The following is a 27,182-nucleotide window of genomic DNA, read 5'->3' on the forward strand; positions in this document are numbered from 1 at the left end:
CCCATTTAAGTCGAAGTCAAGACAGAGATGCCCACTGTCCTCTCCATCCCCCACAAGGCCCATGCAGTCAATCTTGAAAAAGATAATTTTTCTCAAGATAAAAAAGAGGCAAAACTGTCAATACTACAATTGATCACCTCCTAGACTATCCAAGAGAATAAGCTGACAAACTCTTTGAATTAGAGAGTCTGTCAAAGAGGCTAAATATTTGGTCAATATAGTAAAATCAACAGCATTTTTCATGAAATGTTTTATGGCTATCGGTGATGCCGTATGAGTTAATTCACAGGGAGACAGATCTCACTGAAGCTTTTCCCTGATTGGGCTACATCTTACAACTGAAAAAAGTTAGCAGGGTTAAGAAAGAGTAAATACTTTCAGGTACCTACTTCATCCAGAGAAGTGAGAAGATGAATGGTTTTCACTTTACAGGGTCTCTTAATAAGCATCTCACAAAACCGAAGAAAGTTATACAGCTGAAAGACATTAGGATGGGTTATTACTAACTATTATATTTTAAATACTAACACTTCATATTTTAGTCCATTTCACTTACCTGATGAGTCTGTCTGATATAAGGATCTTCTATCCAAACTTCTGTAACAGTCTCACTAAGGTATTCTTGAAAAAGTGACTCATAACTGAAACCTGTTGCATTCTCTTCTATTTTAATTTGCTTGTGATATTTTCCATCTAAAAAACATCAGCTTCAAAAATAAAAGTGTTGCTTCCTGGCCCATGCACTTCCCAAACAAACAATAAACCAAAACAAACAAAAATTCAACAAATGGTGCTACAATAAAGGAACACTCACATGGAGAAAGAATGAAATGTGACCCCACCGTACAGCACACAAAAGTAAATAAATAAAAATAAAACAGTGACCACTTTTCTTTTTGCACTTCTTATATTTCATCTATAGTACTTAATCACAATCAGATACAAACTGATTTTTTAAAATTCATTCACTCAGCAAATGTTTATTGAATGACTACATTCTTGCAAATTTTAAGATGCTACAGATACAGAGATGAATAAGGCATACTGGTTTCTGCCCTCATGAAGGCTGGTGGGGAGTGGGGGGTAAAGTCTGGGATTTCTTGGAACAGATTCTTGAACTGGATTTTATAGACCAGGCAGTTTATTCCAGAAAAGATGACATGTTCTATGGGCTATGTTTAACAAGAAAACATATCAATAGTACCATAGTAACACCAGGGGTAAATAATGGGGGGAGGAACAAGAGGTAAGGAGACATTTAGATTTCCTTTTTGGTAAGGGTGTGTTCATTGGATATCTTTATTTTAGGAACAATGAAATTATCTAAAACTGAGAGTGTTGATAGAATGTGGACTTTGGGCACGATACATGATGCCTAATGAATGCGGGTGGCTGAAGGGTACATTGAGAAGTAGATCGGTGAACAATGGTGAATACATATGATCGAATATTGTGCTCATACAAAAAGAAATGAAATTGTGAGGCATCCAATGATGTGAATGAACCTGTGGGACAACTGGTGAGGCAAAAATAACCCAGAAACAAAAAGCAATTATTGTACGGTCTTATGTAGAAAATGCGTATAAGAAAACGGGCCTAGATTGTAATCTCTTACAGCAGTCACATTTTGTCCAGAGGGATAATTATTATTTCTGGATTTTGAGAGGCTGTTTTATATATCTATAATCTGATATTCAGAGATAAGAATGAACGTGATCAGGTTGGGATTAAGGTAATTCAGAATACAGGAGTAAGGAAGACATTGTCTATATTTTAGAACTTCAGCTACTCTTTGAGACCAAATGAAGAAAGGTGTATTTTTTCCAGAACCTAAATTTTCTGTAGCACATACTCTAATTCAACCTGGATAGCTCATTTAAACAATTGAAACACAGGGTGCCCAGAATAAGAATGAGGGCCTTTAATCCTGTATAGCTTAATGTAATGCCTGGATACATCCTAGAATGTATTAAGCAGATAATTAAAAAGTATTGGCGAAGTCCTTTGAGGGATGGGAGAAAAAGATATGGAACTATTAATCTCTATCACTGGGAAAACTCCTGATATTGTGTCTAACATTAGGGACATCCAAATCAATAGGCCAAGCCCTTCATCTTGAGGCTTGCTCTTGTGAAACTTACGTAGGTAGAGTAGAAGCTTAGCCTACCTATAGGAATGCCTAAGGTTACTCTGGAGAACCTTTTTGGCTGCTCAGATGTGGCCTCACTGTCTCTAAGCCCAGCTTTACAAGTGAAATCATTGCCTTCTCCCCTAAGTGGGACATGACATCCAGGGATGAAAATCTCCCAGGTAGCAGAGGAGATGACTCCCAGGGATGAGTCTGGCCCTGGCACTGTGGGATCAACAACGCCATCTGACCAAAAAGGGGAAAAGAAGAGTAACAAATAAGGCATCAGTGGCTGAGAGAGTTCAAATAGAGTCAAGAGGCCACTCTGGAGGTCATTCTTATGTGAACTTCAGTTAGACATTGCTACCTATCACAACTTGCCAAACCCCAACCAAAACCATTCCAGCCAATCCTGAAGAACACTTAGGGCATATATACGATTCTACAAAGCTTTGATGCATACGGTAACTTTCCAGAAATCTACAACCTCCAGATGGGTCCCTGGACCCAATGGGTCCTGAAATGCAGAGGCCAGCCTCTCCAGAACATTAGCTAGTTTTGTCTCCCTATCCCATATTACTGACAGCCCTTCCAACGTGAAGAAGTTAGAGTGGGCATAAGCCCAAATACCCCTAAAGAGGAGAAGAAAGATCAAGGGTGATGGTAGAGTTATACAGAGAAGGTAGGGTTTAATGGATGAGTGTGATTGCAGAATCATTGTATTGATATTTCTTTTGGTCTCTAGCATCTCAGAACAGCTAGAAAGTAAAAACCTAAAATTGTGGATTTGTAACTCATATCAAACTCTGAAATCTGTTCTACAGCTAACTGTTGTGCTGTGTGTTGAAATGTATTTCTTTCTAGTAAATATGTTATTTTTCCATGAAAAAAATGTTAAATTATTTATTCCTTCTAGCTGCCAATGTTCTGGAGCAGCTAAAAGGAAAACTGTGAGAAGATGGTATGGTAGCCCCTGACAAACTCTGGTATCTGTCCTGTAACTACTTGTTGAAAAGTGCTTTGAAAACTATTGCTTTTTTCTTTCTTTGCTTTGTATATATATTATACAATAAAAAAGTTAAAAATAAAAAACATAATGAATAAATTTGGGAGTAAAAAGAGATTAGGGCTATTCTCATTTTAAAAAGAAGACATGAAAAAAGTAATGAAAATGTTATTGTAAATGGTCATTACTGGAAATAATATTTGTGAAGCATTTGATGCAGTACATAGTAAAAAATTATTTTAAAAAAGAGAAGATGGCATGTATAAAGGTGTGCTGGTTTGAAAGCATTATGTGCCCTAGAAAAGCCATGTTTTAATCCTGATCCATCTTGTGGATCTTTTAATCCCTATTCAGCACTGCATGTTGGAAACTTGATTAGATTATCTCCACGGAGATGTGGCTCTACCCATTCCAAGTGGGTATTGATTAATTTACTAGAATCCTTTAAAAGAGGAAAAGTTTTGGAGAGAATAAGAGAGCCACAGGAACCACGAGAGCGCAAGCAGCCAGAGACCTTTGAAGATAAAGAAGGAAAATGTCCCCCAGGGAGCTTCATGAAACAAGAAGCCTGGAGAGAAAGCTGGCAAACGTCACCATGCTCACCATGTGCCTTTCCAGTTGAGAGAGAAACCCTGAACTTCATTGGCCTTTCTTGAGTGAAGGTAGCCTTTTGTTGGTGGCTTAGATTGGACATTTCTACACTCTTACTTTAATACTGGATATTTTCACAGCCTTAAAACTATAAACTTGCAACTTAATAAATTCCCCTTTTTAAAAGCCATTCTGTAACTGTTATATTGCATTCTGGCAACTAGCAAACTAGAGCAAAAGGTGTCTGATAACTTCCTGTCACAACGGTTAGAACCACAAGCCATAACATAATGGCTGTCTCGTCCTCTTTGAACGTGTCTTTTTATGTTTTGCAGTTTAATAGAGTATTACACATATATTGAGTATAATTCAATTCAAGTATAATGGAATTCTAGAAGACTTTTTTAGAACTTGGAGAGAATTTTAAGTAGTTTATTTTCTTAAGAACTCAAGTCAAAGACTAAGGCTTTGAGTCAGAAGTTCAGTAGGACAGTCTCACTGGTTTTAATTCAAAATGAATAATTACTGAATAAGTTAAAAAGAACGATTAAGGTGTTTTTTAAAATATGGCCCCTACTGGTCATATTCCTAATTTATATGGTAGTTGTACTTTAAATTTTGCTTAAAAATCAGTAGTTTGGATTCTGTTCCAAATATTTCCATAGATAGAATATTAGAAACTGTGCACTGACTTTTTAAAAATATTTTTATTGAGAAATGTCCACACACATATAGTCCAACCACATTATACAATCAGTGGCTCACAGTATCATCAGAGTTGTGTATTCTTCACCATGATCATTTTTAGAACATTTGCATCACTCCAGAAAAATAAAAAGAAAAAAAAAGAACTCGTACATCCCATACCCCTTGCCCCTCCCTCTCATTGACCCACAGTATTTCAGTTCACCCAATTCTCTACCCTTTATCTCCCCTATTAATTAATTTTTAATTCTCTCTCTCTTTTTAACTTATCTGCCCACACCCTGGATGAGCATCAGACACAAGATTTTCACAACCCCACAGTCACACTGTAAAAGCTATATAGTTATACAATCCTCTTTCAAGAATCAAGGCTACTGGAACACAGCTCAACAGTTTGTGAATTACTTTTTAAAACTGCCTACACAATTCTGCAGCATGTAGAGCTTTCAACAAATTTTCAAAAGGGTCTCTGATCCCTCATCTCGCCACCAAAACAACAAAAGGCTAAGAACTGCCCCTACTTAAGGGACTGGAAATACAGAATAAATCTGTAAGCTCCCCCAGACAAACAGTCCAGACCATACAGAGTCCCAGAGGCAGGAGCCCAAAACCCTGGGGAGTCAGGCTGTATCGCAGCAACTCATGGACATTTTCTAAAACAGCCTCTTTACCTTCTTTTTCTTGATCCAAGTATTTCTTGATATTTTCTGCTCTATCCATGTAGTCAGAAATTTTTTTTCTGAGATTCTGTTTCTTTGCATCATCTTTGGTACCTACAAATATAAAAATATATTCTCAAGCTTTCAAAACAATCTTTCTTTCTAGTACAGGCATTATTTCCAGTTTCTCCAGTTGTCCACAAATTTCCTATCCTTTAGCATGGTTTGCCTCTGTTCTGAAATACAGAGCTGATAGGTTCAACTCTGGATTGCTTGTGCAGGACCTTCATTTGTGCACTAAGCATCTGCAGCACTTATTGAGAAGTGGGGACTCCAATACCATGACTCTGGGGACACCAAATCTGGCAGGATAAGAGAGGAGGCTTTTTACATGTCAAACCAAGTCTGGGCACTATTTGGTCCTGATTACCTACAAGTTTGAAAATTTAAGCATAATCAAAAGATAGCAAACAGAATCTATCTTTCTTCCCCAAACCCACTTCTCTTCCAGATATCCCCATTATAGTTAATACTAGTTTTCCCAGTCACCCCCCACCAAATTTATCTTTGACTATATATTACCAATAAAATCTTACCCCACACCCTTCCTTCAACTCATTGAGTCACCCAAATTCTTTCTCTATCCTTCCTTTCCTTTGTTATTGCCTGTATTTTCCACAATAATTTCATTTTTAACTCTCAGATTTTAAACATCTTTTTAAAAATAATTTTGTATTTACGTTACAAAATAGTAGTGTCCCTTTCACCCAGATCCCCCTAATATGAACATATCACATAATCACAGTACTATTACCAGACCCAGGAAATAAACATGACTACAATACTATTAACTCAGCCACAAGCCTTATTAGAATTCCACCAATTTCCCCTCTAAAGGTAATTCTTTTTGTGGTCCAGGATCTCACATTGCATTTAGTTGTTATGTCTCCTTAGTCTTCTCTAATTTGTGATGTTCTTTAGTCTTTGCCTTTTACGCCCTCAATGCCATAAGTTTGGGTCATTTATTTTGTGGAATGTTTCTTCTTTTGGGTCATCTGATATTTTCTCATTAGATGAGGGTCTGCATTTTTGGTAAGAGCATCACAGAAGTGACGTGCCCTCCTCAGTGGGTACACACTGTCAATGTGTCTTATTACTGATGAGGTTAACTTTTATCACAGTTAAGATGAAATTCCACAGATTTCTCCACTGTAAAGTCACTAATTTCTCCTTTGTAATGAGTAAGTATCTTGTGGGGAGACACTTTGAAACCAAGCAAATATCTTGTTACACATTCTTTTGTCCAACATCCATGGTTTTTACCTGCCACTATTATTACAGTGATGTTTGCCAAACACTGTTTTTTTATTTCCAGTACTCCTTCTAAATTTATCATTGGCATTCTACTATAAAGAAAATGGTCCCTTCTCCTTCATCTATTTACTTTTTCAAGTTTTTATTTGTAACAGTAGATTCAAGGATATTTATTTTATTCTATGGGTTATAATCCAACACTATAATTTTCTTGCTCAAATATTATCAGCTTTGGCTTTAGAACTCCATCATGCTGGCTCCTATGTCCTCTCGACAAGGCCCCATCGTTTCAGCACATCCTCATTTTTTGGCTCAAGATGCTCTAAGCTCACCTTGTACTTTCCCTGTTCCATCCCTGGAATAACCATTTCTCCACAGAGTCCAGTTCCTTTTACTAGAGAATGATATTGCAAAACCAAATTCTGGGCGGTAGGAGAGCTCATTGTGGGCGGGGGGGGGGGGGGAGGCGGAGGTTCCATCAGCACTTATAGATTCTCTCAGCCCACAAAACTAGAAGTACATATAGGTTTCCTAACACACATGCATCTACATTTATTTCTGGGTCTATCCATCTGTGTGTGTATATATATATGTATTAAAAAACCACACATTTATGCTGATAGCTTTGATTCAACAGGGTTCATTCTAGCCTTCTCCCTTTCCTTATTGTAACTTGTTTCTAATTATCCAAAATATGTGTACTTACTTGTTCAATCCAAGTGCACACAATGTTGCAATTTCAGTGTTCCTAACCCATTCCCATGAGAGAATAAAATCTACCAATTAGAATACAACATTGAGGTACTATTTGTTTTGTCTTTAATCTTATAGAATACAGTCAAAATACTATTTTCCAAACATATTTCAGTTACCTATTTTCTTCCCCTTAACAGCATTAACAAATGAATAACTCAGAGAAGTGTCACTCCCTCCTCATCCCTGCTGGCCCATTCCCATTCCCCTCCTCTTCCCACTCGGTTTCCACCCACCACACTTTAATCAATCACATTAGTTTCTGGCTTTATCGTTCCTGTATTTCCTCGGGATAATTGAGTATAAACAGGAATATTTTCTTATTTCTTTTTATATGGAAAGATAGTATACCATAGATACTCTTTGTCCTTTGATTTTTTTTCACTTAACAATATATCCTGGAACTCACTCCCTATTGGTTCATAAAGAATCTCCTTTTTTCCAGCAGCATAATAGTCCATTACATGGATATACCATAGCTTATCCAACCACTCTCGTACATGGGCATTTAGGTTGATGCCAACATTTTATTGATATCAATATAGTCACTTAAATCTTTCTACTGCTGAAGTCAATGACATGTAAATCCTTACTTTCTTATGCTTATACCACAGTAGCACAAGAAAATCCTAAATCTTTTGTAAGGAGGTTTGTTCATCGTAAGGTGAAATGAGGACTCCCACTCTTCAACCAGGTTGAGATATGCTCCTCTAAGCACTAAAACCTTGAAGTGTCCTGCCTTTTTGTCAGGATTAAACCTTTGATGACCTCTTTATGGAGCGGTGGTAGTTAACAGCAACACCTCTGGAGTCTGATTGTTTTAGATCAAAGCCTGCATTGCCATTTTGGCTGGTTGACTGTTTTAGTTTCCTAGGTTGCCCAAGCAAATACCATGAAATAGGTCAGGTTACACAATGGGAATCTGTTTGCTCATGGTGTGAGACTGGTAAAAAGCCCAAATCAAGGCATCATCAAGGTGATGCTTTCTTCCTGAGGGTTGTGGTGTTGCAGGCCTGGCTGCTGGCAATCTTTGGTCCTTAATTTGTCCCACAGCAAGGCACATGGCAGCATCTCCTGGTCTCTCCCTTTTCTTCTTGGTTCTGTTGATGGTCACCTTCTTACTTCCTGTGGCTTTCTTTCTCTCCCTTCATCTGAATTTCATTCTGCTTATAAAAGACTTCAGTAATATGCTTTGCTGGGCCACACCTTAACTCAAGTAACTTATTAAAAGGTCCTACTCACAGTGGGTTCACACCCAAAGGAATGGATTATATTTAAGACCGTGTTTTTCTGGGGTACATACAGCTCCAAACCACCACAGTGACCTTAAAAGGTCCTACTCACAGTGGGTTCACACCCAAAGGAATGGATTATATTTAAGACCGTGCTTTTCTGGGGTACCTACAGCTCCAAACCACCACAGTGACCTCAGCCAGTAACTCAACCTCTCTATATCCTCATCCATGACATGGAAATAGTAATACTACCTCAAAGAGCTGTTGAGATGATTAGTTACAAAGGAGCTTAGCATGCAGTAAATAGAAGTAAATGTTAGTTGTCATGATGATAATAATCCAGGTAATTCTTTCCAAACTCTTTTAAATATAACTCACTCTGGACTGCCTTTAAATCAACACTTTATCGAACTCATTTATTAAACTCCATTATTACTTTGCTATTGCCTATAAACATGCTCTATTTACCCAATTCTTCCATCCCTGTTCAAACCAAACAACAACCTTTCCTCAACCTTGCTGCACTTTAAAACTATGAGTTTCTTTCCCTCTTCTTACCTTCACTGGCATTCTTTTTGGAAAAGTAATCTATATTTGGCTTCTCAATTTAATTACTTGCCATTTGGTTTTCAGAAACTGGAACTGTCTTAAGGCTAAACTTACCAATGACTTCCACTTTTAAAATGTAGTAGCTTTTACTTAATTGTCCTCCTTGATAGGCCGGCAATGTTTGATACTGTGGGACCAGCTTTCAACCATTATGCCTCAGTTTTCTACGCTTGAAACCTTAGGCCTCTTTGGCATCCACTGGAACCCCACCCCTCATCTAATCATGTGCCGATGCCTTTTCCTACTATTGGTGTCACCCACTTCGTTAAGACCTTTATCATTCTTTCATCTTGGCTCCTGCAAAAGCTTCTTAATTGGTCATGGCATTTCTTCCGGAAACACCTCAGTCAGCCTCTCTAAAACAAAAGGCATTTTTTGAAACAACCACACCAGCTAGCAAAACTAATACGTTTAACGTCACCCAATCTATACTGAAACTTCTCGAATTGGCCCAAAAATATCTTTTAGAGTTCATTCGAATCCAGATTCTACTGAGGTTTATATACTATATTTGGTTGTCTGAGTACTTTAAAAATATAGAATAGCCCCCCCTTTTTTTTCTTAATGACATCGACTTATCAAAAATACAAAAGAAATCAGCCCAGTTGTCCTGTAGAACATACCAACTCGGGTATCTGAGTGCTACCTTGGGGCCAAGAAGAATCGTTTTATAACTCTCACTCCGCCCCAGGCACCTCGAGAACACAGCTTCTTTTCCTCGCTCTCTCTCCTCACCTTTCAGAACCTGTATGAGCAAATCAATCCCTTCTTGGTAACACACCAGGGCCTGCTGGTAGCGGGACTCCAAATCTAGTTCCACCGCCCGCTTTAGCACGGCGATCGCAGCTGTGCTCTCTCGGTCCTGCCCCTGCCCAGACCACGCCATCACTTGGGGAACCTCCCTGCACCTCCGCAGCACCAGGAGGTGGGTGGGTCTCCCGCTTCCGGGGACGCATCACGTGACACAGACGCGCCTGCGCTCTCGTTCTACACGCCCGCTTGAGTGGGAGGGATTCGGCCGGAACTAAAAGGCTCGGTTTCACCCGCCGTACGCGTTGCGACGGCGGGGTTTGAGGGACGCGCAGGGTTGTCCTTCCTCTGTTCAGCTTCCGCTTTGTGGGAAGGCAGAGGAGGATCGGCTGAGCAGCCTTTAGATTCTCAACTCCTTCAGCCGCAGGCGCTGGTGAGTGGAAAATGAATGGGATTTTTCGCCAGGAGTACTATTCCGGGAATCCTGTGCAGATGCTGATTGATTTTCTCCATTCCGTTCCGAGTTGGCCTGAATCAGCGACCGAAGCTACTGCGCCTGCGTCCCGACCCTACCCTTTGGGTCTCGCGCCCCAGCTCAAGGGGCTCCCCGGCTTTCGGGGCTCCGGGGCGAGCGGCCCGGCTGGACAGTCTGGGAAAGGCTATTTAAGTTTTCTTAACGTTGGTTGTGCCTCTGTTTTATTCAAACCAGTGTTTCCAGTTGAGATTCAGTTCTTTTAGCAACAGATAATCAAAATTGTCTTATTTTTAAATTCCTGCATTTTAGAAGGCAAACTTGAACGCAGTTGGCAGTTAAAAGATTTTGACATTTTACTGAAAGTTGTGATTTTTTGCAACCGTGTTTGCTTGTTTTTTATCACCAAGGCTTCTGGTTCTGCATATTCTTGCCTAAGAGCAGTTATGAGGGCTGCCTACTATTTGTATTAGACACTGGGAGTTTGGAGAAGAGACGTTTCTTGGCATTTGTGACTCAGTTTTATTGAAAGGGAAGTTATATGTTCTGCATTTTCAGTAGTGACACCCCTTCCCCTTTTATAATTAAATACTTGTCTCTTTAGAAAAAGAAATAGCTCTTTTAAGGAATCGTCACAAACATCATCATTGTAAAACAACACAACAATTATCAGACATTAGGGAAAAATCACCCCTTGCCCCAGGTGTATTGCAACGTTTTCCCAGTAGACTTCCAGAGTTTTTCTGTGTATACACACACATTCACAGACATTTTTTATATGGGAATGGGATTATACTTTTTTTATGTTGCATTGTATTTTCCTATTATTTTTTGCAGCTCTGAAAGAGAAATGTTACTCTGCATAACCTACATTTAAGGGGTGAGGAGTTATGCTGCACCTTCTATGGGGTGGGGAAATATTTACATAAATTATTTAAAAGTCTTCTGTGTGGGAGAGTTGTCTTTTATCACCATTATTTCATTTATGTTTTTATGGCTCATGGATATTTATTTTATAGTATGAGTTCTCGTCCAATACTTGGTTATTTATTTTGTTGCTCATATTGTTCCAGCACCGTTAGGAATTCTTTCTGTGTCCCTTTGACCTGCTGTCATCTTTTTTTTTTTTTTTTGGAATTGTTCCTTTTTGGCACTGTAAGATACTTCAGGCTCATCTAATATATGGTCTATAATCAACCATTTCTCTAAGAGTAAGAGTGCTGGTTCCTTTTATTAGAGAATGGTATTAGTAACCAAGATCTGGGTTCTTGATGTGCTCATTGCTACTGGGGTGCCCTCTCATCTGATGAAGCTAAGCCATACACACATATCTATAATTATTTTTATATCCATCAGTATCTTTATTAAGCAAAACCTGAGTTTCAACTCTTATCTAGTCTATATGGGTCGTTCTTTTCCCCTCTTATCTATAATCCCTCACTCCAACAGTTGGGATCTTGGCTGTTGGAAGGTTCTCAACAGAGGTGTGACATGACCAGAGGATTTCATGAAGTGGCTGCTGCTATGGGGAAAAGACTTTAGGGAAGTTGGAACAGAAGCGGGAACACCAGTCAGGAAGCTTTTGTTGGAATCCAAGTGGAATATTTAACCAATTATCAAACTAAATGAATTAGATTAATATGTAATGCTTAACTCAGGGGAAATAACAAGTGTTATGTATTTGATTGGGGGTTGAGGGAAGAAAGCATTTCTTCCTCGTTACAAACTATATAAACAATCAGCCAAGCAAATGGAGGATTTGAACTAGAAATTGTTTCACTGTATTGTAATGCTTGAGTTCTGAAGTCTAAATGAAAGTTATGACTTTCTGCTGTACTTCTGAATTCTAAATTGAATGGACCATAGATCTGACCCATTAATTGATTCATACTTTTCATTCAACACTGGGTACCTGCTATTTGTCAGACAGGCCCTGGAGATATAAAATGAGCATGTTTTGGGGCACTAAGGATTTTAATGGTTAGTGCTTCTGAATATGCCTGAGCCATAATTCAGTTGAGAAATTAGTTCAGTTGCTGAGTAATTTTTCAGAGGTCTGGTTCTTTACCAGGGACCCGGTTCGTTGATTACCAACTCCAGTGTTTTATCCCCACCACAGAGCTTAATTAAACAAGCTAGGATCTGGTACACACTGAGATACAGCATTTCACCTATTTTAATAGCTGTCAGTTTTTTCTTATTACATTTGTGTAATATTTTAACAGTTTAATAATAAAAGATGGAGGTCTTTTTGTGTGCCAGGTACTGTTTTAATAGTTCATTTGTAAGGTAAGTGTTACTTTTTTTCCTAGGGGAAAAATTGAAAACATTAGGCTACCCAAGGTATACAGCTAGTTCATCAACCCAGTCTTTCTGCTTTCTGTATGCCTTTCCATATAATTGTTTTGTGTCTAACTAAATAAACATAACTTTTTTTTTTAATTATGGAAGCAATGCGTGTTAAACTAGGAATATCTAAAAAAAAAATACAAAAAAGCAAAAAAGGGTGGTCTCCTTTTTTCTTTTTTAGCATAAAAGTGATATTATTTAGTGAGAATACAATGGACTAGGTATTAGGAGATTTGGGTTCCAGACCATATTCTTGATAGCTGAGTATCCTCGAGTAAGTGATGTGAGTCTCTGGGTTTCATTTTCTTCTATGTAAAAAAGAGGATTGTGAACTCCAATTATCAAAGTTGGATTTCCTCAGTCCCTTCCAGTTTTTTAATTTTCTATAATTCTACAATAAAGCATTCTTGATCTGTCATCATTGTTGAAAAAAAATTTTAAATGATAGTCTTTTAGTAAACTCCATTTCCTGTTTTTGTGGAATCAATTGAGGCTCTAATTCATTTGGTCAAAATTGGATTGTGGCTAATATATAGTTATTATTAGTGATTTTGTGAGCTGTAAATAAAACACTTATTAAAACTTAACTCTTGCCCTTGTTATATTAAAATATCCAAGATTGTACTTAAACTTCAACCAAATTTACCATTCATTTTTTAGCACTACAGCAGGGGAAATCTACCATTTACAAGACATTTGACCCATGGATTTATTTTCTATTTCTCACAACCTCTAAAGAAGAGAATCATCAAACTGAATGGCAGGAATTTTGCACTTGGTGGTTCAGAGGCCCCCAGGCCATCTGCAGGTAGGTGTTTCTTTTCAAGAATTACCTTTGGTTTTTCTTTTATGTTCCTTATGTTCTTTTTCTTTCCGTTTTCTAGTTATGAAACATATAGGCAGGTTATATTTTTTCCAAATTCATATATATATATGTGTGTGTATATATATGTGTATATGTATATATATTTTTTTTCCTCAAAATGTGGAAGGGTTACTTTTTGTTTATTTATGGTTTATCTGCTGTTTTTCCCTAAGAATTAGGGATCACAAAAGGTCTTTTCCTGGAGAGCATGCCAGTAATACAAGACTACTGTTGATTCCCTTGGGTCTGCCTTAATCTTGTTAAAGTTTTATTTTTTCCCTTTAATTATGAGAAGAGTACATTTTCAATTATAGAAAATTTGAAAAATACGGGAAAGCAGAATGAAGAGAAATCAGCACCGAGAGACCTGATGTTAGCGTTTTCATGTATTTCCTTCCGGTCTTTCCTCTAGAAGGTGCAGCAGGGCAGCCTGGCCTGTTCCTCAGGGCCTGAGTCTAGGCGGAGACCTGCTGGTGGCTCTAGATGACGGTCACACCAAGTGCTTCACAGGTGCATTCTGCAAGGGCGTAGCTTTTCCTTCCTACAGCTGAGGAGGCTGGCTCCCGGAAAGGATGATGGCCTGCCTCATGTCTCACAGCTGGTAGGCAACAGAACCAGTAGGATACCCACTGTTTCTGGTGTCAAAGCCCTTATTTTTCTTTTACCACTCCCATTTTCTCTTTCCTCTTCTCTAGGAACATGTTTATGTGCTTCCGGCTAGAAGAGAATGAAAGCAGTGGTTCTCGTTATTGTCAGTCTGTGTACTGTACCTCTGCCCCCATTATTACCCTTCCATGAGGGAGTTCCTTGATGTGAAGTGTTGACAATCAATCTTTTTCTTTAGCAACCTGAGAGAGATAGGGTTGGAGGAATGCAGAGAGGAAATAAGAGGCAGGCACTCAGAGCGATGACATTGTTGGGGCCACAAGAAAACAAGAGGCTGATTTTGGCTTTCTTTTACAAAACAAATGTATTATTGAGAGTAAATTGTTGCACGGTGTTTAGAGATTGGCTACTATGGCCTACAGGAGATTGAACCCTGTTTTTTATAAATAAAGTTTTACTGTAACATAGCCACACCCATCTGTTTGCGTATCGTCTGTGACTACTTTAGTCTTACAAAGGCAAAGGTGAGTGTTGGTGATGGAGACCTTATAGTTCCCAGTGCTGGAAATATTTACTATTTGGCCCTTTATAGAAAATTTTTTTCTTTTAACTTTTTTTTATTGTATAACATAACATATATACAAAGCAAAGAAAGGAAAAAGCAATAGTTTTCAAAGCACTCTTCAAGTAATTATAGGACAGATGTCAGAGTTTGTCGTGGGCTGCCATACGATCCTCTCAGATTTTACCTTCTAGCTACTCCAGAACATTGGGGGCTAGAAGGAGTATATATTTTTTTATCATAACTTTTTTTTTCTATTATGTGAAAAATAACATATATACAAAACAGTAAATTTCAAAGCAAAGCACAACAACTAGTTGTAGAACAGATTTCAGAGTTTGGTATGGGTTACAGTTCCACAGTTTTAGGTGTTTACTGCTAGCTGCTCTAAGATACTGTAAACTAAAAGAATTTTTTTTTTTTTTTTTTTTTTAACATGGGCAGGCACCGGGAATCAAACCCGGGTCCTTGGGCTTGGCAGGCAAGCATTCTTACCTGCTGAGCCACCGTGGCCGCCCTAAAAGAAATATTAATACAATGATTCAGCACTCATACTTATTTGTTAAACCCTACCTTCTCTGCATAACTCCACCATCACCTTTGATCTTTCTCCCACTTTTTAGAGGTATTTGGGCTATGCCCATTCTAACTTTTTTACTTTGGAAGGACACCCTCACCTTTTGATCACACTGAATAGTTCTTCAAATTTCCCTACTCCCATCTGCTCTCTTTTATTTTTTAAAAATTTTTATTAATAAAACCAATCAACATACAAACACGAACATTCTTAATGTATGAACATTCCATACTTGGTGTGCAAATCAGTGGCTCACAGTATCATCACATAGTTGTATATCCATCACCATGATCATTTCTCAGAACATTTACATCACTCCAGAAAAAGAAATACAAAGAAAAACTCATACATACCATACCCCTTACCCCTCTCTCTCATTGACCAGTAATATTTCCATCTACCCAATTTACTTTAACAGTTGTTTCCCCTATTATTTATTTATTTTTAATCCATATTTTTTTACTCATCTGTCCATACCATAGATAAAAGGAGCATCACAACAAGGTTTGCACAATCTCATAGTCACTTTGTGAAAGCTATATCATTATGCAATCATCTTAAAGAAAGATGGCTACTGGAACACAGTGCTACAGTTTCAGGCACTTTCCTCTAACCTCTCTAATACACCTTAAACTAAAAAGGGGATATCTATACAATGAGTTATTCTAACAGCGATATTCTATATCGCTCAGCCACTGACACTTAATTTTGTTTCATTTCTCTCTTGCCCCCTTCAGTTGAGAAAGTTTTCTTAATCCCTTGATGCTGAGTCCCAGCTCATTTTAGGATTTCTGTCCCACATTGCCAGGGAGGTTTACAGCCCTGGGGTCATGTCCCACATAGAGAGGGGAAGGGCAGTGAGTTTATTTGCTGTGTTGGCTGAGAGATAGGCCACATCTGGACAACAAAAGAGGTTCTCTGGGGGTGACTCTTAGGTTTAGCCCATCCTTTAAAGTGATAACTTTCAAATGAACAAACCCCAAGATTGAGGGCTTGGCCTATTGATTTGGTTGCCCCCACTGCTTACAAGAATATCAGACTTCCTCCAAATGGGGAAGTTGAATTTTCCCCCTTCCTTGCCATTCCCTCGAGGGGACTTTGCAAATACTTTTTTATTCACTGTTCAAATCTGTAGTAGAAAATTTAAAATTCAAAACCAGATATCAAATATGTTGATAACATTTCCCCATGCCACTAATACAGTATTTTCATTTAATGCCATACTTCTGGTCTAAAAGTCTATATTCATGTGCTTTTAGCTTTGTAATATATGAGTGGCAGTATGTGTTCAGCTACAGAGCTGACCTAAACCTTTTACATTAGTTAGGTCAGAACAGATTTTTGTCACCTAATGATTGCTGGGTATGGATTTTTGCTTTAATCAAAGTTCTAAAAAAAATGTTTTATGCTGTATTTTAGACTGTGAGAAAAGGGATGGAGTCTGTCATTTGTACAGATTGGATTCGTCACAAATTCACCAGGTCAAGAATTCCAGATAAAGTAAGAACAATGTTTTTAGAAATGCTACTGTTTTTTAAAATGTGTTATATTTAAAAGGTACCTATTTTTTGCAATATTGAAAGCTTTTATATTAAATTTCCCATGGCTCTATGCAGTGGTGTAGAGTTTAAACGTAGTAGGAATTTAGTAAATGATGTTTATTAGACGTATTCTATTACTTGAGCCACTGGCCTTCATAGGTAGCGGGTTTTTATCATCCCAGAGTCTGTTTAGTCCTGCTTGTGGTTTCTTTCCTTTGTGTCCTAGTCTCCCATTCTATTTCATTTTACTGTCTTGCAAGGATTTTCTTTCTGAATCTCTATTTGTCATATTGCTATAAACCTTCAATAGCTTAGGTTTTGAAGCTAAACCTATCAGTGTCCCTATCGGTAAATCCCTAAAGATTTGGCATAGTGGAACACATTTTAGCCTTGTCCTCTGCGTTGCTTTTCATGCATTTTTTTTCTACTTTAGCCATGTTGAACTACTTGCTTTTTCCAAATATTCTATTCTCTTTTACATTGTTTCGTTAGATATTCTCTCCTTTCCTTTGACATATCTACCCCATTCTCAGCCTGCTACCATTCTTCTCACCCTAAATTTCTTTAGTTTCCTTAAAAATGCAAGCAAGCCAAAAGAACCTAAAACCCCTTAATTCAACCCTGTGAAACAACTGTTATAAAACCTCCTACATCCTTTTCTGTTGTATATTTTTTAGATTAGAATTTTATATAATTCTTCTGTAGCTGCTTTCTTTAACGACAGAATGTTGATCTATCGGTGGGTAATTTTTTATTATATTATTTTTAATGATTGGATAATATTCTATTTTATTTTTTTAATCTGTTCTTCCTCAGTATGTACCCTCAGAGGTATGACTCTTAATCTAATGTCTTCAAGACCTTTATACATACGAAAACAATTACATATATACATATAAAATCTTTGGTTCTTAGAATCACTGTTTATTGACTATATCCAGTTATGCATTTGGGATAGACAGTACAAATACAAATACATCACTGCACATAGTGATGTGGACGTGTTTTTACTGAAGAATATGTCAGGCCATCTTCAACATTGGCACCTGCAAAGACAGTAAACCTCAGTCTTATTGGCAGCATTAAATTCTGTAGGAAATAATGAATGCGTCATGATTTTTGTATTTTTCTATTGAGCACGGTTATTGTCCTCAAAGTTTTCAGTATTACAAGCAGTGCTGCAATGCACATCCTCATTCAGTACATATCTGTGTACGTGTAGGAGTTTTTCTGTGGGGTAGCTTCCTGCAACCTTTTTAATCTTCGAGAATCAGTTTGACTGTCTGCTCTGGAAGCCATTTCTGCCGCCACATAGGCAGAGTTCATTCTTCTTCTCTATTTGCTTTCATAGTACTTTGTATGTACTTTTTATAAAACTCATATTTATCATTTTTAACTTACATGCTTGTTCCCCGACTTGACTGTCAACTCCTCACCTTTGAAGAACAGGAGGAGGATACAGCCCAATGCCCGGCTCATAGTAGCACTCATAACTCCTCTTCATTAATCCTCATGTGATTGCTTCTGTTTGGGTCTACAAGTTAAAATAACAAAAGAAACAAAAAATGTGCCTGTGATAATTTTCTTAACACTATGAAAATCTTAGATTCCATCTTTGTGAGTAATTGGACTTGTAGAGGTTGAGGATTGTTCTAGTTTGCTAGCTGCTGGAGTACAATATACCAAAAACGAAATGGCTTTTAAAAAAGGGGGAGTTTAATAAGTTGCTAGTTTACAGTTCTAAGGCCAAGAAAATGTCCCAGTTAAAACAAGTCTGTAGAAATGTCCAATCAAAAGCATCCCAGGAAAGATACCTTGGTTCAAGAAGGCCGATGAAGTTCAGGATTTCTCACGTGGAAGGCACATGGTGAACACAGGGTTTCTTGGCTGGAAGGGCACATGGCAAACACGGCATCATCTACTAGCTTTCTCTCCTGTCTTCCTGTTTCATGAATCTCCCCAGGAGGCATTTTCTTTCTTCATCTCCAAAGATCGCTGGCTGATAGACTCTGCTTCTCGTGGCTATGTCATTCTGCTCTGCTCTCTCTGAATCTCTCATTCTCCAATATGTTTCCTCTTTTGTAGGACTCCAGTAAACCAATCAAGACCCATCCAAATGGGTGGAGACATGCTTCCCCTAATCCAGTTTAACAGACACACCTGATTGGGTTATATCTCCAGGGAGATGATCTAATTACATACAGTATTGAATAGGGATTATTCTGCCTTTACAAAATGGGATTTTGATTAAAACCTGGCTTTTCAAGGGGACATACATCCTTTCAAACCAGCACAAGGATTATATAAAACTTAGGGGTGAAATCATTATGTATGTAGTAGCCATTTTTTGTATCTTTGAGGAAAAAATGGAGCTACATAAAATCAGAAACTATGTGTAAGTTGAAAACTTACCATTCATAATTCTTCCTTTCTAGGTGTTTCAGCCTTCACCTGCAGATCATGAAAAGTATGGTGGGGATCCCCAACACCCTCATAAACTGCATATTGTTACCAGAATAAAAAGTACCATCAGACGTCCATATTGGGAAAAAGATACAATAAAGATGCTTGGATTAGAAAAGGTATGCAGTTATTTTAGTCATCTTTAGTACTGTTTAAATTAGCTGTATATTTTATAATTTTTAAACTTTATGTATTTATTATTTCTTTTACTTAAATGTGTTATTTAGTATAATTTATTTGTAAATATAGACAGAATGAGCCGTCAGTTGAATTTTGTTCTGAAACATGGGGCCTTCTGCTTTTTATACTGATCCACAGCATTGTTTCCTTTGTTCAAAGGCACATACTCCTCAAATTCATAAGAATATCCCTTCAGTCAATGCAAAACTGAAGATAGTGAAACATTTGATAAGGTATGTTGTTGTTTGTTATATTGGCAGTCTTTTTTTATTTGTTACCTATCATAGTTCTAAATGCATTTTCTTATGTCACAGAATCCAGCCACTGAAACTGCCACAAGGACTTCCAACTGAGGAGGACATGGCTGACACGTGCCTCAAAAGCACAGGGGAGTTGGTAGTACGGTGGCATCTAAAACCTGTGGAGCAGGAAACAGTTAAGTCCTAATGCCAGAGCAGTTTCAGATTAAAAAAAAAAAAAAAGTAATTGTTTTTATTTTAAAATGGTGAGAAAGTATTTTCATTAAAATATATTTTAAATATCGGTCATTTTCACTCACTAAAAATGGTACCGCTCTTCATTAATTATGGATTTGGAGGTTTTACTGCTATTATTTGGTTTAATTCTCTCCCCTTTCTTCCTAGTAGTTTTACTCCAAAATGGATAAAGTAGTATTTTTTTTAATTTATTAATTAAAAAAAAATTTAACAACAAACGAACAAAAACATTCTTAACACACAATCATTCCATTCTACATATATGAACAGTAATTCATAATATCATCACATAGTTGCATATTCATCATCATGATCATTTCTTAGAACATTTGCATCAATTCAGAAAAAGAAATAAAAAGACAACAGAAAAAGAAATAAAACGAAAACAGAAAAAAAAAAAGATTATACATACCATACCCCTTAACCCTCCCTTTTATTGATTACTAGCATTTCAAAGTAAATTTATTTTGACATTTGTTCCCCCTGTTATTTATTTTTATTCCGTATGTTCTGCTCGTCTGTTGACAAGGTAGATAAGAGGAGCATCAGACACAAGGTTTTCACAATCACACAATCACATTCTGAAAGCTATATCATTACACAATCATCTTCAAGAAACATGGAAGTAGCATTTTTTTTGAACATCTAGGTTCAGGTCCAATGCCACTGAAGGCAATTTAACTTTTTTTAAGAAAACATTGTTTTGTAATTTAATTGATTTTAAATTCTGTGACTGGCTCTTTGAATGAGCTCCATGCTTTGTACTGAAGAAATCCAAAGCTGGCTAAAATATGGTCCCTGCACTTCAAGAACTCACATTTTTGTTCTGCTAGAGAACAGAGGTTCAGCCAAAGTCATAAAACACTTGAGTATAACAATATTGGCTGCTTTGCATTTAGTGTCACTAAATACATATGTGGACATGAGTCATGTTTTCCTTAAAGAAAATGCCAAAGATAGCAGTTATCTCTTAATTATAAATCTAATCTCACATAAACTTTACTATTGTACTCTGCCTGGACAGAATATATTCTGCTCTTTGTTAAGATGTGTTCTGATCTTTTCCCTCATAGAACCAAGGTGTGAAATGAAAGCATTCAATCAAAATGTTTTTATTCAGAAGCAGATTCATTCAGTTTCTAACTTCAAAATTGATATCCTATGAGTCCCTAAGGAACCTCAGAGGTTGCTGTTTAAAAGAAGAAAAAAGGAAAGGGAAAACTTTTAGGGAGAATTCTTTCTTTCTTTTTTTCTACTTCAGAGCTGGAGGGTGGGGAGCTAAAAGAGTTTTAGAGAAAGATGGGACATCCTCATGGCACCTAATAGAAAACGATGGCAAAGACCTCCAAATCCTGGTTACTCTGTATTTTCCTGAAGTCTAACTACTTTGTCTCTTATCGTTTGGACACCATCGTCATTGTTTGTTGTGCCATTATCCTTCCTCTCAAAGGTCTTGATGTTTGGGACACTGAATTAAAAGCAGAAATGCCACCAGAAATGAAACCAAGTAACATTTATTAAAAAGCTTAAAGCAGTTACAGTTTTAATTCACCACATATTGAATATCCTGTATGTATAAGGCCTGGAGAAGATATAAAGCAGGAGGAGGGACATATCAGATAAAGGTCTGGTATCCAGAATTTATAAAGAGATTGTCCAACTCAACAACAAAAAGACAGCCAACCCAATTACAAAATGGGAAAAAGACTTGAACAGACACCTACCAGAAGAGGAAATACGGATGGCCAAGAGGCACATGAAGAGATGCTCAATGTCCCTGGCCATTAGAGAAATGCAAATCAAAACCACAATGAGATATCATCTCACACCCACCAGAATGGCCATTATCAACAAAACAGAAAATGACAAGTGCTGGAGAGGATGCGGCGAAAGAGGCATACTTATCCACTGTTGGTGGGAATGTCAAATGGTGCAACCACTGTGGAAGGCAGTTTGGCGGTTCCTCAAAAAGCTGAATATAGAATTGCCATACGACCCAGCAATACCATTGCTAGGTATCTACTCAAAGGACTTAAGGGCAAAGACACAAACGGACATTTGCACACCAATGTTTATAGCAGCATTATTTACAATTGCAAAGAGATGGAAACAGCCAAAATGTCCATCAACAGAAGAATGGCTAAACAAACTATGGTATATACATGTGATGGAATATTATGCAGCTTTAAGACAAGATAAACTTATGAAGCATGTAATAACATGGATGGACCTAGAGAACATTATGCTGAGTGAGTCTAGCCAAAAACTAAAGGACAAATACTGTATGGTCCCACTGATGTGAACCGACATTCGAGAATAAACTTGGAATATGTCATTGGTAACAGAGTCCAGCAGGAGTTAGAAACAGGGTAAGATAATGGGTAATTGGAGCTGAAGGGATACAGACTGTGCAACAGGACTAGATACAAAAACTCAAAAATGGACAGCACAATAATACCTAATTGTAAAGTAATCATGTTAAAACACTGAATGAAGCTGCATCTGAGCTATAGGTTTTTTTTTTTGTCTGTCTGTTTGTCTTTTTTTTTTTACTATTATTATTTTTATTTTTTTCTCTATATTAACATTCTATATCTTTTTCTGTTGTTTTGCTAGTTCTTTTCCTAAATTGATGCAAATGTACTAAGAAATGATCATCATGCATCTATGTGATGATGTTAAGAATTACTGATTGCATATGTAGAATGGAATGATTTCTAAATGTTGGGTTAATTTCTTTTTTTTTCTTTAATTAATTAAAAAAAAAAAACAGGAGGAGGACACCTTCAAAGGTCATTCTAGTCAGGTAGAAACTCAAACACTACAGTATAAGGTGGTGCTTTTGCATTTGACTTGAAGTTGTCTGTAAATAAAAGCCAGCTCCTGCTAATTTAGTGCCATTTGTTTTACTATGGTAATATTGTTAATGTATGTTGTATTAAATTGGAGAAAGTAACTTGCTCAATTTTTACTCAACGATTCAAATACAGTGTAAGAAATTTTAACCTTGACAACCCATAGCTAGAAAAAAAGAATCTAAATGTTAAGTTCAGTGTTTAGAAATGATCAGTGGCATACATTTCCTCTAATGAATACATTTTCAAATAAATATAGTAGTTAATTTTATTCTTGAATGTATTACTGGAGTATTATTTCTTTTCTATTATAATTGTGCCTATTTCAAACTTCATTACTTTCATATTCACTTTCACAGACTGGAAGTCCTCTTTCTAGCTACAAAAAAAAAAACACAAGAAACGTCTTGTCATTCCCTTTCAACCATTTTTCATTCATTTATTTACTAATTCATCAAACATTTTTCAAAGAAATTCTTTCTCTGAAATTGGAAAGATAAACCGGTAAATCTGTGAGAAATGAGGGCATAGAGTTCGTGTGATTGTCTGACTCTGTGTTCCTTGAGGTGGCAGCAAAACCATTTGCTGTAAGAGACTGGAGGGGGGCTGGGGGGCTGGGGGGGTGCGGGTGAGCAAGGTGCAGAGCGTGTGGGAAGTTTGGAACCAGGGAAGCACAGCCTCCAGAGGTGAATGAAAGGATTGCTGAGTGCCTCTGAGAGCCCAGCTAGATGACACTAGGAGCACAGATTCTTGCTGTTTCTCCAGCGATAATGTAGAATAAAAGATTTGAGGTTTGAAGAATGGCTTTTGGGGATTGAGGTATTGCTTTTTGTCTGTTCATAAATACCTTCCAAGTACCTTTAAGCTGCTGTTCCCCCATCCAAGCTGGGAGTTCTTTTTTGAATCTCTAATCATTCCTATTAAAATAAAACTCCTTTGGTAAATTGTTCTTCACTGTTCAGGTCCCAACACTTTTATCTTGCATGTTTATCATCCTGGAGGAGTTATTTAATAGTGGCAGTACAGTATATTGATCTTTATACTCCTATGTGAATAAACATTTTATTGCCATTTTTTCTCTTTAATTTTTATGTTAAGTACTATTCTTTTTAAATGAAAAGGCCTGTGAAAATTAGTATTGAATCTGTCTTGTCACAACAACAAAAACACAAGGTAGCCAGTTAAAAAATGGGCAAGATTCGAACATTTTTCCAAAGAGGATATACAATAAGCACATGAAAAGATGCTCAACATCATTAGTCATTAGGGAAGTAAAAATTGCAACCATGAGCTACCTCATCAGAACCCACAGGATTGCTATAAACACACACACACACACACAAATCAAGTATTAGGAGGTGGAAAAATTGGAACCCTTGTGCATTGTTAGTGGGAATATAAAATTGTGCAGCCACTATGGAAAGCTGTATGGTGATTCCTTGGAAAGTTAAATACAGAATTGCCATATAACTGGCAGTTCTAGTCCTAGCTATGTACCAAAGAAATTGAAAACAAGTACTTGAATATTTGTACACCAATGTTCATAGCACTGTTCACAATAGCCAAAAGGTAGAAACAACCCAAGTGTCCATCAGATGAGTGGATATACAAAATGTGGTATATACACACAATGGAATATTACTAAGCCATTAGAAGTATTGAATTGGTGACACATGCTGCAACCTGGGTGAACCTTGAAAATACGTTGAGTGAACCAAGGCAAATAAGGATAAGTATTGTAGGATTTCATTTATATAAAATATAGCAAATTCATAGCCAAGAGATTAGAGATTGCCAGAGAATGGGAGGCAGGGGAGTTGTTTCTTGGTGGGTATAAAGTGCTAAGAAAAAAACTATCCCTGCAAAGAGGCCCATATCTGATTGGATCAGGTTTTGGAACAAAATCAATACAGCAACTTTCAGAAACACAGGATGGTGGTGTATGACACACTAGAGTGGTATTCCCCATGGAATTTTTCAACAACTAGTGGGAAATGGCAGAGCTATCTTCTTCAGAGCTCCAGAGAAGAATTAAAGGGTTGCAGTGTGTAGGCAAGTACCTGATCCAGAAAGCAGTTTTAAAAATGATAGAAGAGTCTCATGGCACTCTTGGTGGCCCCTCCCCTATCCCATACCCACAGTGTGGGGGTCAGTCTACACTCCCTCTGTGAGTCTATGGCCCTGCACTAGAGGGAGCAGGATGGCCCTTATGCATATGCTGGGGTGCCTATATATTAGTGCCTATCTATCAGGAGGCAGTCTGAAAGACTAAACCAGAACTTAACCTGCAGGCAGAGGTAGTTTGCAGACAAAACAGTGTTAAAAAACAATTGTGTGAAGGCAGCCTGGGGTAAAGGATTGCTCGCTTTGGGACATGCAATGGAGCACCCTTGAAGAAGGGAAGGGTATTTCGAAGGAAACAGGGATATTAAGATTCCTGTAACTGGGAATTCATAAACCACAAGCAAGCACAAACCCAGGACAAAACGCAAACCAGAAAAGATGGAAAGTCCCCAGCCCCTTTCAAGTTGGGCTGATCTTGATAGGAGGGCTATCAAGAAGACCATCACCAGCCAACAACAGACTGAAAGGTTTTTTGCATTGATGTGTTTGTTGTTAGCTCCAGGCGCACAAGGCAATCTCATACCACCAACAGGTTCAAATTTAAGGAACAGATAGCTCAAGGAAAACATGGAGAAAGAACTAAAGGATATTAGGAAAACAATGAATGAGCAATATGAAATCTCAATAAAGAAAAATTTTTAAATGGAATGAAACAGACATACTAAAGTTGAAGACCACAGTAACAGAAATGAAAAGTTCCCTAGAGGGCTTCAACAGCAGATTGAAGCTGGCAGAAGAAACAATTAGTGAACTTAAAGACAATTGAGATGATTTCAGCTGAAGAGCTGGAACAGAGTCTAAGAGACCTGTGGGACACTCTTTTAGTTAGCCAAAACTGCCAGAATGCAACACACCAGAAATGGATTGGCTTTAATAAAAGGGGATTTGTTTAGTTAAAACATATAGTTCTTCAGAGGAAAGGCAGCTAACTTTCATCTGAGGTTCTCTCTTACATGGGAAGGCACAGGGTGATCTCTGCTGGCCTTCTCTCCAGGCTTCTACGTTCCAACAGCTTTCCCTGGGGTGCTTCCTTTCTGCATCTCCAAGGCCTGGGCTGAACTGTGAATATCGATACGAGGTATGCTGGGCTGCTTGGGCTGTGCTGCGTTGAGCTCTCTCATTTAAGCATCCAGCCAATTAAATCAAACATCATTCACTGCAGCAGGCACTCCCCCTAGCCGACCACAGATGGTAATCAGCGACAGATGAGCATCACAAGCCATCTGTTCATGTCCACAACAGAACTAGGCACCTTCACCTGGCCAAGTTGACACCTGAACCTAACTACCACAGACACCATCAAGCATATATATATATACACTGTATAGTATATAGTCTATACTACATATACATATATATATTATGGGCATCTCGGAAAAGAGAGAAAGGGGCAGAAGGAATATTCAAAGAAATAATGGCAGAAAACTTGTCAGATTTAATGAAAGACATCAATATACTCATCCAGAATCCCAGTGAATCCCAAGTAGGATAAACTTGAAGAGAAACACACCCAGACTCCTAGTACACAAACTGTCAAATGCCAAGAACAACGAGAGAGTTCTGAAAGCTGCGAGAGAAAAGCAATGTGGTATATAAAAGAAAGTCCCAGTAATTTTAAATGCTGATTTCTCATCAGAAACCACAGGAGCAAGAAGGCACTGGGATGACAATTAAAGTGATGAACGAAAAGAAAAGAATTGCCAACCAAGATTTTGTATCTGATGAAATTGTCTTTCAAAATGAGAGAGAGATTAGGACATTCCCAGATAAACAAAAGCTGAGGAATGGAAGGGAAATCTATGGTATATATGTGCAATGGATTACTGAGTGGCCACAAGAAGGACCACTTCTTTTGATGGACAAAATGGCAAGAGCTGGAAAAGATGTGGAGAAAGAGGCACCCTTATTCACTGTTGTTGGGAATGTAGAATGGTGCAACCACTATGGAAGGCAGTTTGGCAGTTCCTCAGGAAGCTAAATATAGAATTGCCATAAGATCCAGCAATTCCATTACTAGGTATAAATAGGAACTGAAGGCAAGGACACAATGGTCATTTGCACACCCACATTTATAGAGGCATTATTCATGATGGCCAAGAGATGGAAAAAGCACAAATTTCCATCAGCGGATGTGTGGCTAAATAAACTGTGGTATAAACATACAATGGAATATTATATACTCTAAGAATAAATGCATGCAGGATGTAATAAAGAGGATGAAACTTGAGGATATTATGCTGAGTGAAATTAGCCAGAAACAAAAGGACAATACTGTCTGGCCTCACTAATATGAACTAACATTGATGAGTGAACTTTGAAAGTTAAAGTTGAGAACACAAGT

General features: G+C 37.7%; 2 protein-coding genes across 5 annotated transcripts in view; one reads left to right on the forward strand and one right to left on the reverse strand.

The window, feature by feature from the left end:
* The window catches only part of MITD1 (microtubule interacting and trafficking domain containing 1), a 36,615-nt gene extending 26,656 nt beyond the window's left edge, over positions 1 to 9,959 (reverse strand). For 2 of the 4 annotated variants that reach the window (XM_077133852.1, XM_077133854.1), the window contains exons 1-4: positions 9,782 to 9,959; positions 5,102 to 5,203; positions 557 to 693; positions 390 to 476 (exon numbers count right to left, since the gene is read on the reverse strand). In XM_077133852.1, coding sequence (XP_076989967.1) covers positions 390 to 476; positions 557 to 693; positions 5,102 to 5,203; positions 9,782 to 9,956 — 501 coding nt within the window. In that variant the 5' untranslated portion in view covers positions 9,957 to 9,959. Of the gene's footprint in view, positions 1 to 389; positions 477 to 556; positions 694 to 5,101; positions 5,204 to 9,735 lie in introns of all 4 variants that reach the window. The other 2 variants (XM_077133853.1, XM_077133855.1) reach the window with 1 other exon arrangement.
* An 82-nt stretch (positions 9,960 to 10,041) lies between these two features.
* Positions 10,042 to 22,988, forward strand: MRPL30 (mitochondrial ribosomal protein L30). Its single transcript, XM_077133856.1, has 6 exons — positions 10,042 to 10,183; positions 13,232 to 13,379; positions 16,601 to 16,681; positions 19,158 to 19,304; positions 19,525 to 19,598; positions 19,680 to 22,988. Exons 2-6 carry the CDS (start codon positions 13,329 to 13,331, stop codon positions 19,810 to 19,812), a joined length of 486 nt encoding a protein of 161 aa, XP_076989971.1. The 5' UTR covers positions 10,042 to 10,183; positions 13,232 to 13,328; the 3' UTR covers positions 19,813 to 22,988.
* The last annotated feature ends 4,194 nt before the right edge of the window (positions 22,989 to 27,182 follow it).

The sequence above is a fragment of the Tamandua tetradactyla genome, chromosome 17, assembly GCF_023851605.1.
Source record: "Tamandua tetradactyla isolate mTamTet1 chromosome 17, mTamTet1.pri, whole genome shotgun sequence".
Classification (NCBI taxonomy): domain Eukaryota; kingdom Metazoa; phylum Chordata; class Mammalia; order Pilosa; family Myrmecophagidae; genus Tamandua; species Tamandua tetradactyla.

Coding starts and splice junctions, on each gene's coding strand:
- MRPL30 (XM_077133856.1), top strand. CDS start 13,329: ATGGCAGGAATTTTGCACTTGGTGGTTCAGAGGCCCCCAGGCCATCTG. Junction 13,380..16,600: donor GGCCCCCAGGCCATCTGCAG/GTAGGTGTTTCT, acceptor GCTGTATTTTAG/ACTGTGAGAAAAGGGATGGA. Junction 19,305..19,524: donor AGATGCTTGGATTAGAAAAG/GTATGCAGTTAT, acceptor CTTTGTTCAAAG/GCACATACTCCTCAAATTCA.